Below are 13,416 nucleotides of genomic sequence, written 5' to 3' on the forward strand. Positions count from 1 at the left end.
GTCATTAGGCATCGAAAAAAAATTACAGACAGCCCAAAACCAATTGGCAATGGATGGAGTGGCTTAAACCCTTATAAACTCATAGGCAAGGTCCCATTTTTCCCATGTGGGATGTATATATATTCTCAACACGCCCCCGCACGTGTGGCGAATTTTCAAGCCATACACGTGGACAACTTGGGTGACGTGGAGCCCGTGTGGCCGTTAGACATGCACACGTGGGTAACCCGCTCTGATACCATGATAAAGTAATCTAGGGTTCACATCCAAAACCAATTGGCAATGGATGGAGTGGCCCAAACCCTTATAAACTCATAGGCAAGGTCCCATTTTTCCCATGTGGGATGTATATATATTCTCAACACTAGCTAGTGTGCCCAATTCAGTACTAAAATGTTCTGGTTGAATTAAGGAAGGCCTCTTAAAGAGCACAGGTGCTGTGCATTACAATGATAAGGAACTCCTCATTAGCTTGCTGCCTCTAGTTAAGTGGTTGTGTCACACTACGCATCTTGATGTTTCACTGGGTTGATATGCAGATCCCAAAAGTCGATCATGAAGATAAAAATACAGACCCAGTGTAGAGGAAAAATGAACTTAACTAAGAGGGTTTTTATATCACAAAGGATGTTAGTGAATGAGCTCAGACTAAGTACTACTCTACAACTAATTACATTTGACCCTTTGCTAACACTACCTGACTAATTTGACCTACAGCTTCCTGAGAGAACTTTGTCCATGTATCGTCTTGTATGAAGCGTATGGGACGATATGTTCAAGTCTGGTGTCGTATATACAATGCCAAAAGTATGACGTTTACGAAACCCGTGTCTAAGCAAGCAAGAAAGAAAGAAAAAGTTATTAGTGCAAGCTCCATCAGAAGAAGTCATCAAAAGCGCCCTCCTTCCTCACCTTTTCATTGTTCTTACTTTCACATCCTGCAAAATGTATCATCAAGAGGGAAAGAAAAACATAAAACAATGAACAGAACTTATAAATTATAACTTCTAAACAAAAACCATTATAATCCAAGTTGCAACGAGAAAAATGATGTGCAAGGAAGTGATTGGCTGATTGCTGAATGAGGATCTCTTTTGGAAACTCGTAAGAATCAGACAGATTAAGTGCTTTAGTCACATGAATTTAGTAGAATGTAACTCTATGAAAAGTGGGAACAAGATGAGCTAGATTGTGCTTAATTGCTGCCCAAGTAATTTCACCATGGACACAATACAAATTATGTATGATACGATCATTGTCTTTGGTACAATCACTTACACATTACCAAACTATATTCAAAACTTTAAAGATCGTTCTGATTTATGAGGTACATATGGCCAGAAAATCAGAACACAGCTAAACTAACCTGAAACTTCTCCAGCAGAAACGTCCTGAACTATAAGTGGGACAGAATTGGGGCCTGGGGAAGAAATGTTAGTTGAAGTTGAAACTGGAGCTGGAAAATTAAATTCTGAGTCAGTGGATGAACATTCAGAGTTACTGGAAATGCTATCAACTCCTTCGTGTCTAACAAGAGGCCCAGAAGTTGAACTTGATTTTGATGCAGTACACAATATTGTTTTGAGCTCCGAAACTTGGTTCGACATGCAATATATCATCCTGAAACACACTAAATCATATTTAGTATTAGTCATATGATTTATAAGCAGCATTACAAACATAATCGTAACGATCATAAATTCCAGAAATGCAGAAATCTGGAGTTTTGGAGCAATGTTTGCATCACCAGAAATCTCTCTCTCCCTCTCTCTCTCTCTCTCTCTCTCTCAAATGATTATAGTTTTGGTTCTTCAGCATATGTCAATGCAAAAGATAATTTTCTTCGTTGAAAGAAAACAGAATAATATCTATCTGGTAGCTTTATTGCTCAAAGGCCCAAAATGATTTTTGCTCGCAAATTCTTATGCATTGTAGGAAATGACACGCCTCGAAACATAGGAATATCTAATCCTAACTATAAGAACTGCATTTTTAATCCTATCAATAGGGAAGAAACTAAAGAAGCATTTACCAAAATTTATTCATAGTTTTCATTTGCAAGCGATTTCAAATTTGTCGGGAACACAACCAAGCCTCTTGCACTCAATGCAAAGCATATTTAGCTCTTTATATTACATATACGAGATGGAAAGGGCAGACTGAAAAGTGAAAACTGATAAACGAATAATTTTTAAAGGACGTTAACTAGTACTACCTGTTCAAAGAGTCCTGAAGTTGATGTACTATTCTTTCAGTCTCCTCTAATTTTTTATGTCCTTGCTCACTTGATACCCGGGCTTCTAGATATCTCCCTTCAAACTCATTAGCTCTCTGTTTTTCTGCTTGCAACATGACCTATGTGAGAGAGAGAAAAAAAAATCATTAGTTTGTACATGCTATATTTCCTAAGCCAGATTAAGATGAGAAAAATAATGGAAAAAAGTTTAAGAGAATTGTATTTCTGAAGCTGTAGGTTCAAAAATGGGGTACCTTCAAATTTTCGACTTCTGCAGTAAGAATCTTAATTATGTCAGCATCTTGATCTGGACCTGGAAGTTTTTGGATCATAGGGGATGTTTTGTCAATTTCTATTGCTGCAGCCCGACTCTCAACCAACACACTTTTTTCATCAACTTTCAGAGAGGACTCCAACTTTGTTGACTCTTCTCCTTTTGCTTCTTTAGGGCCATTCTGAACAAATTACCTAAATTTTTCAGTAAAAGACTTGGCAGTTCGTTGACAATATAGCATGCCTCCTCAATTTCTACCAGTTCAACCTGACATTCACAGAAAACAACTGTTCATTAAATTACTTACCTTATCTTTCACAGAGGACTCCAACTTTGTTGCCTCTTCTACTTTTGCTTCTTCCAAGTCAGTCTGCACAAATTATCTTTCAGTCAAAAGACTTGAAAGTTGTTTGATAATAAGCATAGCATATGCTTCTTCACATTTTATCAGTGCAACCTGACAGTCAAATAATAATCTGTTTCATCAACGTGGCTTACTTTAGCTTGCTTAGAGGCCTCCGACTTTGTTGCTTCTTTTTCCTTTGGTTCTTCCAAGTCAGTCTGCACAAATTATTTTAATTTTTCAGTTATAAGAATTGTAAGGCATTGCCAGGCACGATGCTTCTGATCTTGTAGAAAGCATAAGACTAGTTTGTTTGTTTGTTTTTTTTTTTTTTTTGAACATTATATAAGACTAGTCTGTAAACGGTTCATTTAATAAGAACTTGAAAAGTAAGGATATTGGTTGTTCCTTATAGTTGATGCTTCTGACAAGACTAATATGCATTCGTGTTTCTTAATGTCATTCAGTGAGAATCAGAAAAAGGCAACGAACTACATGATATAGGAACATAGGAAGATAGCAACAAACTACATGATATAGGAGCATAGGAAGATAACTAATCACCTGAGTAATAACTGCTGCCCTGGATTTTGCTCTTTTTCTATAGGCACCATGAGCAGCAATTGCCCTTAAACCTGTCTGTAAGATAATTGAAGAGAACTAGGTCATGAAATAGTCTCACAAGGCATCTATGTTACTTCTTTGAGAACATGAATAGCACCAAACGATGTAATATAGCAGCACAGGAAGCAAGGTACCCACCTGAATAACAACTGCCGCTTCTACTTTATATCTAAGATCATCACGAGCAGCCATTGCACGTAAACCTGACTGTTAGACAATTGTGGAGAACATGATTTGAGTCTTTTCATGCCGGCATTTACAAAAGTTTTTTGAGAATGTAAAAAGCAACAAACTGTGCATAATAGTAACACATGAAGCAGGAAGCGTTGATCACCTGAATAATAACTGCTGCCAAACGCTTGGATTTAAAATCATCACGAGCAACCATTGCCCGTAGATGTGCTTGTAAGAGAACTGAAGAGAAGATCATTCTGAGATAATCTTTTCTCGCCAGGCGTTTACGTGAAGTCTTCTGAATTTTAACGGCGGCAAACTCCTGTTTCTTCAGCTTATATAACTTGCGAGCCAATTCTCCTGGAATCAAAACAATGAAATTCTTTAGAACTGTATATATAAAGTTATCTAGTCCATGTATGCGTAGCCAATTGTAAAGGAATCTAGTAAAGCCCATAAAAACACTAACTGCTAGAGTAACCAAAAGTACATAAATGAATCAAAGGGATTGTAACACATCCATCAAAACACATAGAAATGGCTGAAATGTTCAGGAACCACAAAAGATACCATCTCCAATAAAAAGACCTACTCTTCTTCTTATGCACTCACCTCTACAAACTGATTGTATGCAAATAGAAGCCATCTGTGCACTAACAAACTTTTTACGAGTAACAAGAGTTCTGCCCTGTGTTTGAATCACCTTCGCTGAGTTGCCATGCATGAGTGTTCTCTGTGCATCAAGCACAGCCATCTGACCAACTCTTAAAAAAACCTTTGTTTTCCCTATCTGGAAGGGAAAAGAAGAAAAATCATCATTTGTAGCTGAATTGAACACACACACATATGTATGTATGTATATATAATGTCTTGCAAAAAAATCTAATAGAATGGATTGAAATCCGTGGATTCTAATGAGAAAAAACATAATAGGTGATGATTTTCGGACTAATCCCTTTAATTAGGCCAGTCTTCATTTTTGAGTTCCTATCTCTCTCTTCCCTCTCTCTTCTTCCCTTTATATTCTTCTTCTTTCTTATTCCCTCTTCTCTTCTCTTTTACCTATTATTTCCATCGAGTTCTGCATTAAAGCTACCGAAGTATATATGATTATCATTGCCAAGCTCTACTCTAATATAACTGTGGTGTAGCACCAAGGTGAAGCTAATAATATCTGGAGTTGCACAAATTAATGTGCATGTCAACTTAGGTCGATTGACACATGAACTGGTTCCTATTACCTGATAATCTTTAAGCCCCATCTTCTCCAAAATCTTTTTACAGGCTTCATTTTCAGGACACCTGATAATGTAGGCATTAAGTTCAGAATTGGGAACGAAGCCCAAAAACCATGAAACCACAACAACCAGCAATTAGATAAAAATGAAAAGCTGAATATTCAAAAAAGAAAGATTAAGGTGATGCTTACTCAATTTTCAAGACCTCTGGTGCCAGGATACGAAAACGAGTTAAAAATTCCGAAAAATTCCTGTAAGTAGGGAATCCAGCACATTTTATTCTGACTGCCTCTAAAACACCCTACAGAAACGACAAAGTATGAATGCCACCAATCTAGAATAAATAATAGGTTCTAGCACGATTCCCATTATACTTACACCAGAACGTAGTTGCTGGATGACACTGACATTCTCAAATACTGCAGGTTTTAAGAGATTATTTGGCTTTATACATCTTATGTAGTGGGGCTCTGTAGAATTTAGAGTTTCCATCAATTGTTGCAGTTGTAGCTGCATCAATAAGGTCAAAGAATTAGGTTCACCTTTCTACAGTAAATCGTCTTATGCCAGGGAAATAACTGATAGTAATGTATAAGTCCAAGGTAATCTAAGGCAAAATCCAACATTACTAGTATTATAGTTATTATTTTTATTTTTTTATTTCTCTGTTTTTTTTTTTTAGAAGAGATTTTTTTATATTTTTTTTATCGTTCACTCAAATGTGATACAATTAAAGTGGACAAGAAGTCCACAACAGTAGAAACCAGGAAGCTATATCAAATGAAGTTAGCTAGCTGCAGACAAACCATCTCAATTATGTCCGCAACTTTAGGATAAAATCCTACACAAATATAACAATATTCTTTTTCTAATAATACAATTGACAACAGGACCAGAATAGAATGTACCCTAAACCGCGAACTGATAGATGAGAACTTCGAAGATTTGGCTGCCTCCTCAGAAACCGGAGGGAAAAGACCCTCTACAAAGGGGCATTTTGAAGCACTCAACAAATCTCGATGTTCAGGAACAACATAATCTTTATTTTTGTCTAAAAATTGATCGGATTGATATTGTACCTGAAGCATAAGTCAGAAAAGAAGCAAGAAAACTTAAATTCCAAAAATATTTTAGACGATGGAATTCAGTGAAATGTATAGGAACCGAGCTCACTTCTCCTGCGTAATGAACAACGGTGAAATCTGACCGGGTCAGCTTTGGCTTGATGAAGCGTTTATTATTTTTAAATGTCTGATAAAGCTTTGTTGAAAATGTTTCATGAGTTGATTTCGGAAACATACTGTGAAGCGAAAAATTAGTCAGATACTCAGATAAACAAAATAATAATAATAAATAAATTTCTGATTAGAAAAAACAAATTATGTTGCAACAAGAAAAGGGGGCACAAAATATTTTCAGAGATACCATCATTGGTTTTATTCTCTGACTAAGCCAACGAATGGATTACATTCCATGCCCAGTTCTTATTTAAGAGAATCTAACCAACGCTTAGCAGCTTTCCCATCTAGTTGTGCAAAAGAGAGAAAGTTTTACAATAGCCTTTTATTAAAGGATATATGATTGCTATTCAAGAAAGAAAGAAAGGATATAGGACAGAAGTATTAGATGACCAATAGGATGTAATTGATACTTAACATGGCTAAAAGGAGTAAAAGCATGGCAAGAACATATCTCTCTCTATACTTTTTCTTGGTGGGTCTGATCCATTGGACATAAATCCAATTGTTACTATAGAATGGTGTCCTTTAGGAAACCTTACCATGTTTAAGTAAACCACTAAACCATACTGGGTTAAAAAACTTACACTATAAATAACAGGTACTGAATGAAAATTGCTTTCTTCTAGTAGCACCTGAGCAGGAACTCTTTGTGCATGTGCATGTGTGTGTGTAAATGCAGTAAAAGACAAAACTGTACTACAGATTTCACCCAACGTGATACATATGAGAGGAATCCTCAAAAAAGTTCATATAGAGAAAATGGCAAATGCGGGGCGGGGGAGGGGGTGGGGAACCCGTTGGCGGGGCGGGGAATCCCCCATTTGAAAATATCCCCAGATGGGGAACGGGGGCGCGGGGGACATTTGGGGCGGGGGTGGGGGAATCCCCGTTTGCTCATTCTTAGAGAGGATAATCTTTGTGTGTGTGTGTGTGTGTGTGTGTGTGTGTGTGTTTAGTTGCAACCAAGAATAAAGTGATGTTATCATACCAGGCTTCATCAAGTAGAGCAATGATCCCACCTTTTTTCTGTGCACAAATGTATCAATCAGTAATGTGTGGATGACAGCAATTCAGCACAATGATTACTTGTATGTTTAACTTCAAAATGAACAGACCAGTAATACAGTAAACAAAATCAGGAGGGTTGATTCAGTGTGATATTCAGCGAAATAAGCAGAGTTTTATAATCTATTAGTATGGCTTGAAATATATTCTGGGCTATGCAATCAAGCGGACGAATTAACAATCAACGTAATGCAAAAAATGGAGAAAGGGACAAGCCACTGATTTCAGAATAAGTTCCTTAGAATAATTTCTGATTTTGGCTACTTAAAGGCTACAAGGCGGCAGAGGAGAGAAAGAGACAGAGACCTGTTCAATGAGATCTAGGACATCTTTGTTATCAACAAATTCTATGTAGCTCCAGTCAATTTCCTCTTTGGTATATTCCTCTTGTTCCGTCTTGAAGACATGCTGAATGACATTACAACACTTTAGAATCTACATTGGAAAGAATGACCTACAACTCAAGTTTTCAGTATGACTAACCTCATACCTTGTTGAAATGTTGTTGCAGCTTTTCATTCGTGTAATTAATACAAAACTGCTCAAAACTGCATTTATGAAATATAAATCAGTACTCAGAATGACAAAGTGGATTCTAACTGCATATAATTACGGATCCTCTTATTCATAATCCATCATCGGGTAAATATGATTTTCAGTATTACCTAGAGGGAATTCCTAAGTACCTTAGTGCAGGTTGGAAGTTTAATACACATCATAGGTAATGTCAGGTTTTGTTATGCAAACCCAACTAGATAAATCACACACACACACACACACACACACACATGTTTTCATTTATGTCACATGCATACAATAGAATCATGTATAATTGAACCCAAACATATCTATGTATCCCACATTTTTGTATTCATGCATTAGTCATTACCTATTAGTTTTGAAGCTTTCAAAACCATATATATCAAGGACCCCAATCAAACATTTTGAGCTAGGGTCTTGCCCAATTGAGACATTGATTTTATCCACCAACCTGAACAGAAAAAAGAAGGAAAAAAAAACAACAAAAATGATCGTTCAATGCTTCATTTCCACAGCAAGCATTCAAGTAAAAATGATTCATAAGCATCTAACCAGTTGAACAATTGAGAATAAATTGTCTTGGCTAAACCATCTCTGCTAACTGTTGCACCAAGTGGATCAAGACTTCTTTTAATAATTTCTTCTGGGGTAATCATTACACGCTTACAGAGTGCATCTTCCAGTGCTCGAGGATTACACCTAAAATATGAATAAGTGGATAAGCACCACATTCTAAGTTCTTTAAAAGATATAAAAAATAAATATCTAAAAAGCAAAGCTTGAGTCACACACATGAGAAGTTCTGCTGCCATTTGAAGATGAAAAAGGGATTGATCATCTTTTATGACGGATGAATCATGATCTTCCCCATTGGCAAAATCAATATTTCCAAGATGAAGAATTGCTGCCACAACTCTGAAAATAGCTTCCTGAATAAGAGATTTAGAGGGAGAGGGGTTATTCCCAGGTATAGTGAGTATAATGCTTAACTTAACAATAAGCAAATGTTATATTCAGATCAAAAGAGCATGCCTGTTCTACTTCGCTTATTCCAATAACAGTCATGGCTCTCCTAGTAGAGAGATAAAACTGAGCATCATCGATATCAACCAATTCATAGCAACTTGATTGATTAAGATAGTGATATGATCGAGGATCCACCAACTTATATTTCTCTCTCTCCTGATAGGACTCAAAATTTGTCAACTCAAAAATACTGTGGAATATCATAAATATGCACTGAAGTACAAAATTAAGTTATCAACCTTCTCCGGAGCAGCACACAGGAGATAAAAACAGTGATAGTTACGCTCAAAATCAGATATTTGGCAAACACGAGATCTCTCTAGGAGATAAGTCCTGATGGCTGCCCCTGATATTCTACCACGATTATCAAATTGAATCTCAACAAACTTCCCAAAGCGGCTGCAGCAGTGTATTCGAGATAACATTAGTGTGTACAGACTGACGTAGTTAGGACATATCACTGTCTGGTAAAAAAGAGTTGGAAATAGATTATGTCATCAAATTATTCCCTCCCAAGAGAAAATAATGCATTGTACATTGAATTTTCTTTGTCTCCATTAGGAACGAATGACAAGACAAACTAATTAACATCCTGTTCTCAGAGTGTATCATACTGAGGCATGCAAACCCATACCATGATTATACAGTCAAGTCCATGAATCTAAGGGTGAAGAATGCATTGTAAATTTGCAAACCAAAACAGTAAGGAAACAACAAAAGGCAACATGGACGGTAAAAATCTCTAAGAACTTAAGAGGATCTCACCTGGAATTGTTATTTTTAACAGTCTTGGCATTACCAAATGCTTCAAGAACTGGATTTGACTGCAACGTGTCAGTAAATACAAAAACATTTTAGACTGCTACAAGTTTAAACAAGGAAACCAATATGCAGAATAAAAAATTAACAGCATTTTCTTCAGTCAGGGGAAGGGATAGTTATGCAATGATTCAGATCTCTATGTAGTTTTACTATGAACTGAGAACTAAATAGCTACCCTGATATAGTGCAAGAAAAACCATCTTACTTCTAAAACTTGTTGTTCAACAGTCCGTCCTTCAGCTGCAGCATTGCCACCCAAGTAGGCAAGGTAGCGCATTAGCATTTTAGTTGTTTCAGTCTTACCAGCTCCGCTTTCACCGCTAACCAGAATAGAGTTGCTCTTTCCCTCATTAACCATTTCCCTGATCAGATTTGATTTGATAAATTCAGTAAAGTAACTGCATCATCTTTTAAGGAGACAAAAAAGGCAGGATGCAAAAGAAACACAGATAACCTGTATGCAGCATCAGCTATTGCAAAAACATGGGGGCTAAGTTCTCCAAATGGCACTCCACTGTACTTTTTCATCATAGAAGCATCATACAGATGTGAAAGAGTTTGAAATGGATTGACGGCAATGAGAATGTTTCCAGTGTAAGTCTGCAATGTTATCAAACTATTATAACAGAGACACCAACAGCTGTAGTAATTAATCATTTTCTGCACCAAGGCATACATTAATTGATTAAAACTCAAGATGAGAGAAAACATACATAAATTTCACTGATTTCATATCTGGTTGCCAAATTGTGAAGCACTCCAGGTTCATGCAAATATGATAACTTAGTCATGTCATCAACTCCACCAGCAGGAATTTCTGTATCTTTCGGGTGTAACTTTGACACCTTTGCAGTAACCTGGGGCAATATGAAAGTGGGTTATTTTTCACAAATAAACAGAATATGAAGTTAACTGTCATCTGAATGAAGCTGCTTATGAGCTGATATGCAACACATGAGTTGAGCTAGTCCTTTTCTAGTTATAAGGAAACTTATTGAAAAAAAAAAAAAAAAAACACTAGAGAAGTTTCTGTAAATGTTGTGTAGATGGTTCTGCACCACATTTATACATACAACCCATGCAGAAGAGCAGCCAACAGATAAGAGATGATGGCAGGTCTAGTTACTACTGAAATACCATCTTTAATTTTGCAACACAAAAACAAGAATGGTGCAGAATTCTCCTTTTGGAGCTGATTTTCAAAGTACTCTTATATCTTTCTCTGCACTTGTTAGGAAAAAAAATTTGATACTCGAGTTCCACTTCTAAATTCTGTTTCTTTTGTAATACAAAAAGAAAAAAGATAAAAATTGCCTTGCTATCAAAACAGTGAGCCTCACACCCACTACTATATTATGTAAACCAAACATGTACTAAGCAGTAAAGATTCCAACAAAGATCACACCCGAAACCTTTGAAACAGAAAAGCAAACAATAGATTAATACAGACCAAAGTAATAATAACTGCATTACCGTATTCTCATCGCTAGTTCTAATCTCAGCTTCCTCTCCATTAATCTTTAGTACTTCTCCATCAGTCCAAATTAATTCCGCGTTCTCCACCCAGACATGAGAACCAACAACAATGGTCACTGGCTTGCTCTGCAGCAGTTGAAATTCTTATTACATTAGCAGGTTATCACCTCCATTTAAATAAGCAATTGAAATCTTTATATAAAATTTCCATTATTGGAATGCAACTATAATCATATTCAAACTCTTGTTCAATAGACTACAGAGGCAGCATTGTCATACTCTACATCATTTTCATGAAATTCACATGCATACGAACGAGAATGTAATAATTGAGTTGGGAAATATACGTACCATCCTGATCGATTCAAACCCAGAAACGTAGAGGTCGTGGCGTATAGGAATGGCAATCCATTTAGCTTGAACGAGTGTGGGTCCGATTTGTCATCCAGGAGGATGAAGATTTAGAGTGGGAAACGAAAAGTTGCACGAGCTGATTAGTGTGATGGTGTTTGTTGTTGGTTTAGGGGTGTTGTTGTTGTTGTTGTTGTCGTGGTGTCGCTTGGTTTGTGGAAGTGGCGGTCTTCGAACGTCCCGGAGTTTCGACATTCTTGTGGCTCTCTCTCAGTCTCTTCGCGCCTTACTCTCACTCTCTGGACAGCAAGATTCACTATGCACTTTCGGATTCACGTAATTCCAACACATTGCTTTTTTTTTTTTTTTTTTTTTTTTTTGAGAAGAAAAGGAAATTACACATTGGTTTGATATAAAGATAAAAATAAAAAACAGTGGTGCGGTAAAAAAAATTCAATGTTGATGCTAATTACAAATGCATGTCAAACCCATAACACAATCCATATCTACACTAATGACCTTGTCTTGAACAATAGGACTTTCCGGTGTGACACATCATGTTGTGGGATAACCCTACGAACGAACATGGTGGGTGTTACAATTGACATGCTTTAACGTTTAATCATATGCATTTAGTAGATCATAATCGGCTCAAACCTCACCAAATTACTAATTGATAGCTCCTCAATATGTTCACTAAAACTGTTAACTTACACAAGGACTCTCACATCTAAGTTTACATCTCAACTATCGTCGGTGATCGAGTTGATAAGAGCCTCCAGATGTGGATCCCCCACACTCTAGTTCGATTCCCGCCTACATTGATTGGAGTTTAAATCGCAATCTATTCTTGATGGCCAAGGGGGAGGAAGTGTTTTAACATGACCCCCTGACATTAATTAGTCTCTAGGCCTAGAAAGCCTTTGAGGATACCGTGTGATCTCAATATAAAAAAAATAAAAAAATTTCACATTACTCCAGCTGACATCTCCAAGTGGCCATGTCTGAGTGCGATACAGTTGGCAAAATGGAACACTTCTCTTTAATTTAGAAGCTCATTATCTATGCCTCGGCATCTTTGAACCCACGAGTTGCAATGGACTCATGAATAGTATATTCGCTAAGCAACGATCGGATCCAACATTTTGTTTTATGAAGCTACGAAAACGACACCACATAATTGTTGCCTCTAAAAATCACCTCGGCCAAGAAAGCCGAGAGATCAAGGAACAAACGTCGTTCTTGATGAATGGATTGCGAGGCGTGCCAGCACACGGCCAAGAGGCCAAGTGTGCAATTGTAGATGTAGTGGGCGTGTTCTAACTTCGTCGAGCGACTGAAAGCCGAGGAATGAACAATCTCGGCTGAGGGTTCGATGCCTTGGAGACAAGGACTTTTAGGTTGTTCAATGGATGAGTCGCAAATAGTGATTGGTAACCAAACAATTACTTTAAAACTACTCCTAGTGCAAGAAATAAACACGATAGTAAAACAGTAAGGAAGTAAACTCTAAATTAAGTGTAGAAAATAAAGAACAAGAAAGTAAATTGCAAGAAACTAAAGGACGTAAAGAGCAAAAAAGTAAATGGCTTTGAACAACAAAACTGTCAACTATTACAAAAAAAAAAAAAAAAAAAACATAACAATAGAAACAATTGAAATATTGATACTAGGTTACAAGAAAACGAAGGGAAATGACTTGAACTAGTAGAGCTAACAACTATGGAATTGAAAAGACAATGAAACTAAAACTCGGTTAGAGCATCGGCCGAAAAACGCCCTCATGAAAGCTTGAAGTTTGGTTTCAAACCCTTGATTACCTTCCTACAATGTCAGCCACTAACAATTAGTGATGCAGAGGTTTGCTACTCATTATTCATTTAAGTACAGTACACAATCTATCATTTCAATGGAATATATATCCCCATCAGACTTTGTCCATACCCCATATATTTGATAAAGTAAACTTTATAGAACAAAGTCATTTCATAAGTGTAAATTAAGTC

At 36.8% G+C, this 13,416-nt stretch overlaps 1 protein-coding gene across 4 annotated transcripts; it reads right to left on the reverse strand.

Moving 5' to 3' along the window:
• Positions 1-581: 581 nt before the first annotated feature.
• Positions 582-11,696, reverse strand: LOC112169218 (myosin-11). 4 transcript variants are annotated; one of them, XM_040507551.1, is made up of 30 exons: positions 11,411-11,696; positions 11,057-11,185; positions 10,297-10,440; positions 10,038-10,183; positions 9,789-9,945; positions 9,527-9,585; positions 9,001-9,160; positions 8,768-8,917; positions 8,528-8,664; positions 8,288-8,434; positions 8,085-8,186; positions 7,686-7,743; positions 7,502-7,603; positions 7,119-7,156; positions 6,063-6,189; positions 5,798-5,968; positions 5,268-5,399; positions 5,081-5,190; positions 4,893-4,953; positions 4,264-4,441; positions 3,812-4,011; positions 3,616-3,684; positions 3,418-3,492; positions 3,009-3,071; positions 2,818-2,880; positions 2,491-2,691; positions 2,216-2,355; positions 1,367-1,620; positions 913-938; positions 582-831 (listed from the first exon to the last, which is right to left on the reverse strand). In XM_040507551.1, the coding sequence occupies exons 1-30, from the start codon at positions 11,411-11,413 to the stop codon at positions 817-819; spliced, it is 3,417 nt and encodes a 1,138-aa protein (XP_040363485.1). In that variant the 5' UTR covers positions 11,414-11,696; the 3' UTR covers positions 582-816. The 4 variants fall into 4 exon arrangements, with proteins under 4 accessions (XP_040363485.1, XP_024161983.1, XP_040363486.1 ...); XM_024306215.2 differs by having other exon boundaries at positions 582-938; XM_024306216.2 differs by lacking the exons at positions 582-831; positions 913-938 and having other exon boundaries at positions 1,380-1,630.
• Positions 11,697-13,416: the final 1,720 nt, after the last annotated feature.

This window comes from Rosa chinensis, chromosome 6 (assembly GCF_002994745.2).
Source record: "Rosa chinensis cultivar Old Blush chromosome 6, RchiOBHm-V2, whole genome shotgun sequence".
Taxonomy (NCBI): domain Eukaryota; kingdom Viridiplantae; phylum Streptophyta; class Magnoliopsida; order Rosales; family Rosaceae; genus Rosa; species Rosa chinensis.

What these genes read in the sequence shown, in the direction of transcription:
- LOC112169218 (XM_024306215.2), bottom strand. An exon ending in GTTAAAAATAACAATTCCAG is followed by an intron (nt 9,161 to 9,526) that starts GTGAGATCCTCT and finishes ACACTGCTGCAG; the next exon opens with CCGCTTTGGGAAGTTTGTTG. An exon ending in TGTGTGCTGCTCCGGAGAAG is followed by an intron (nt 8,918 to 9,000) that starts GTTGATAACTTA and finishes GAGTCCTATCAG; the next exon opens with GAGAGAGAGAAATATAAGTT.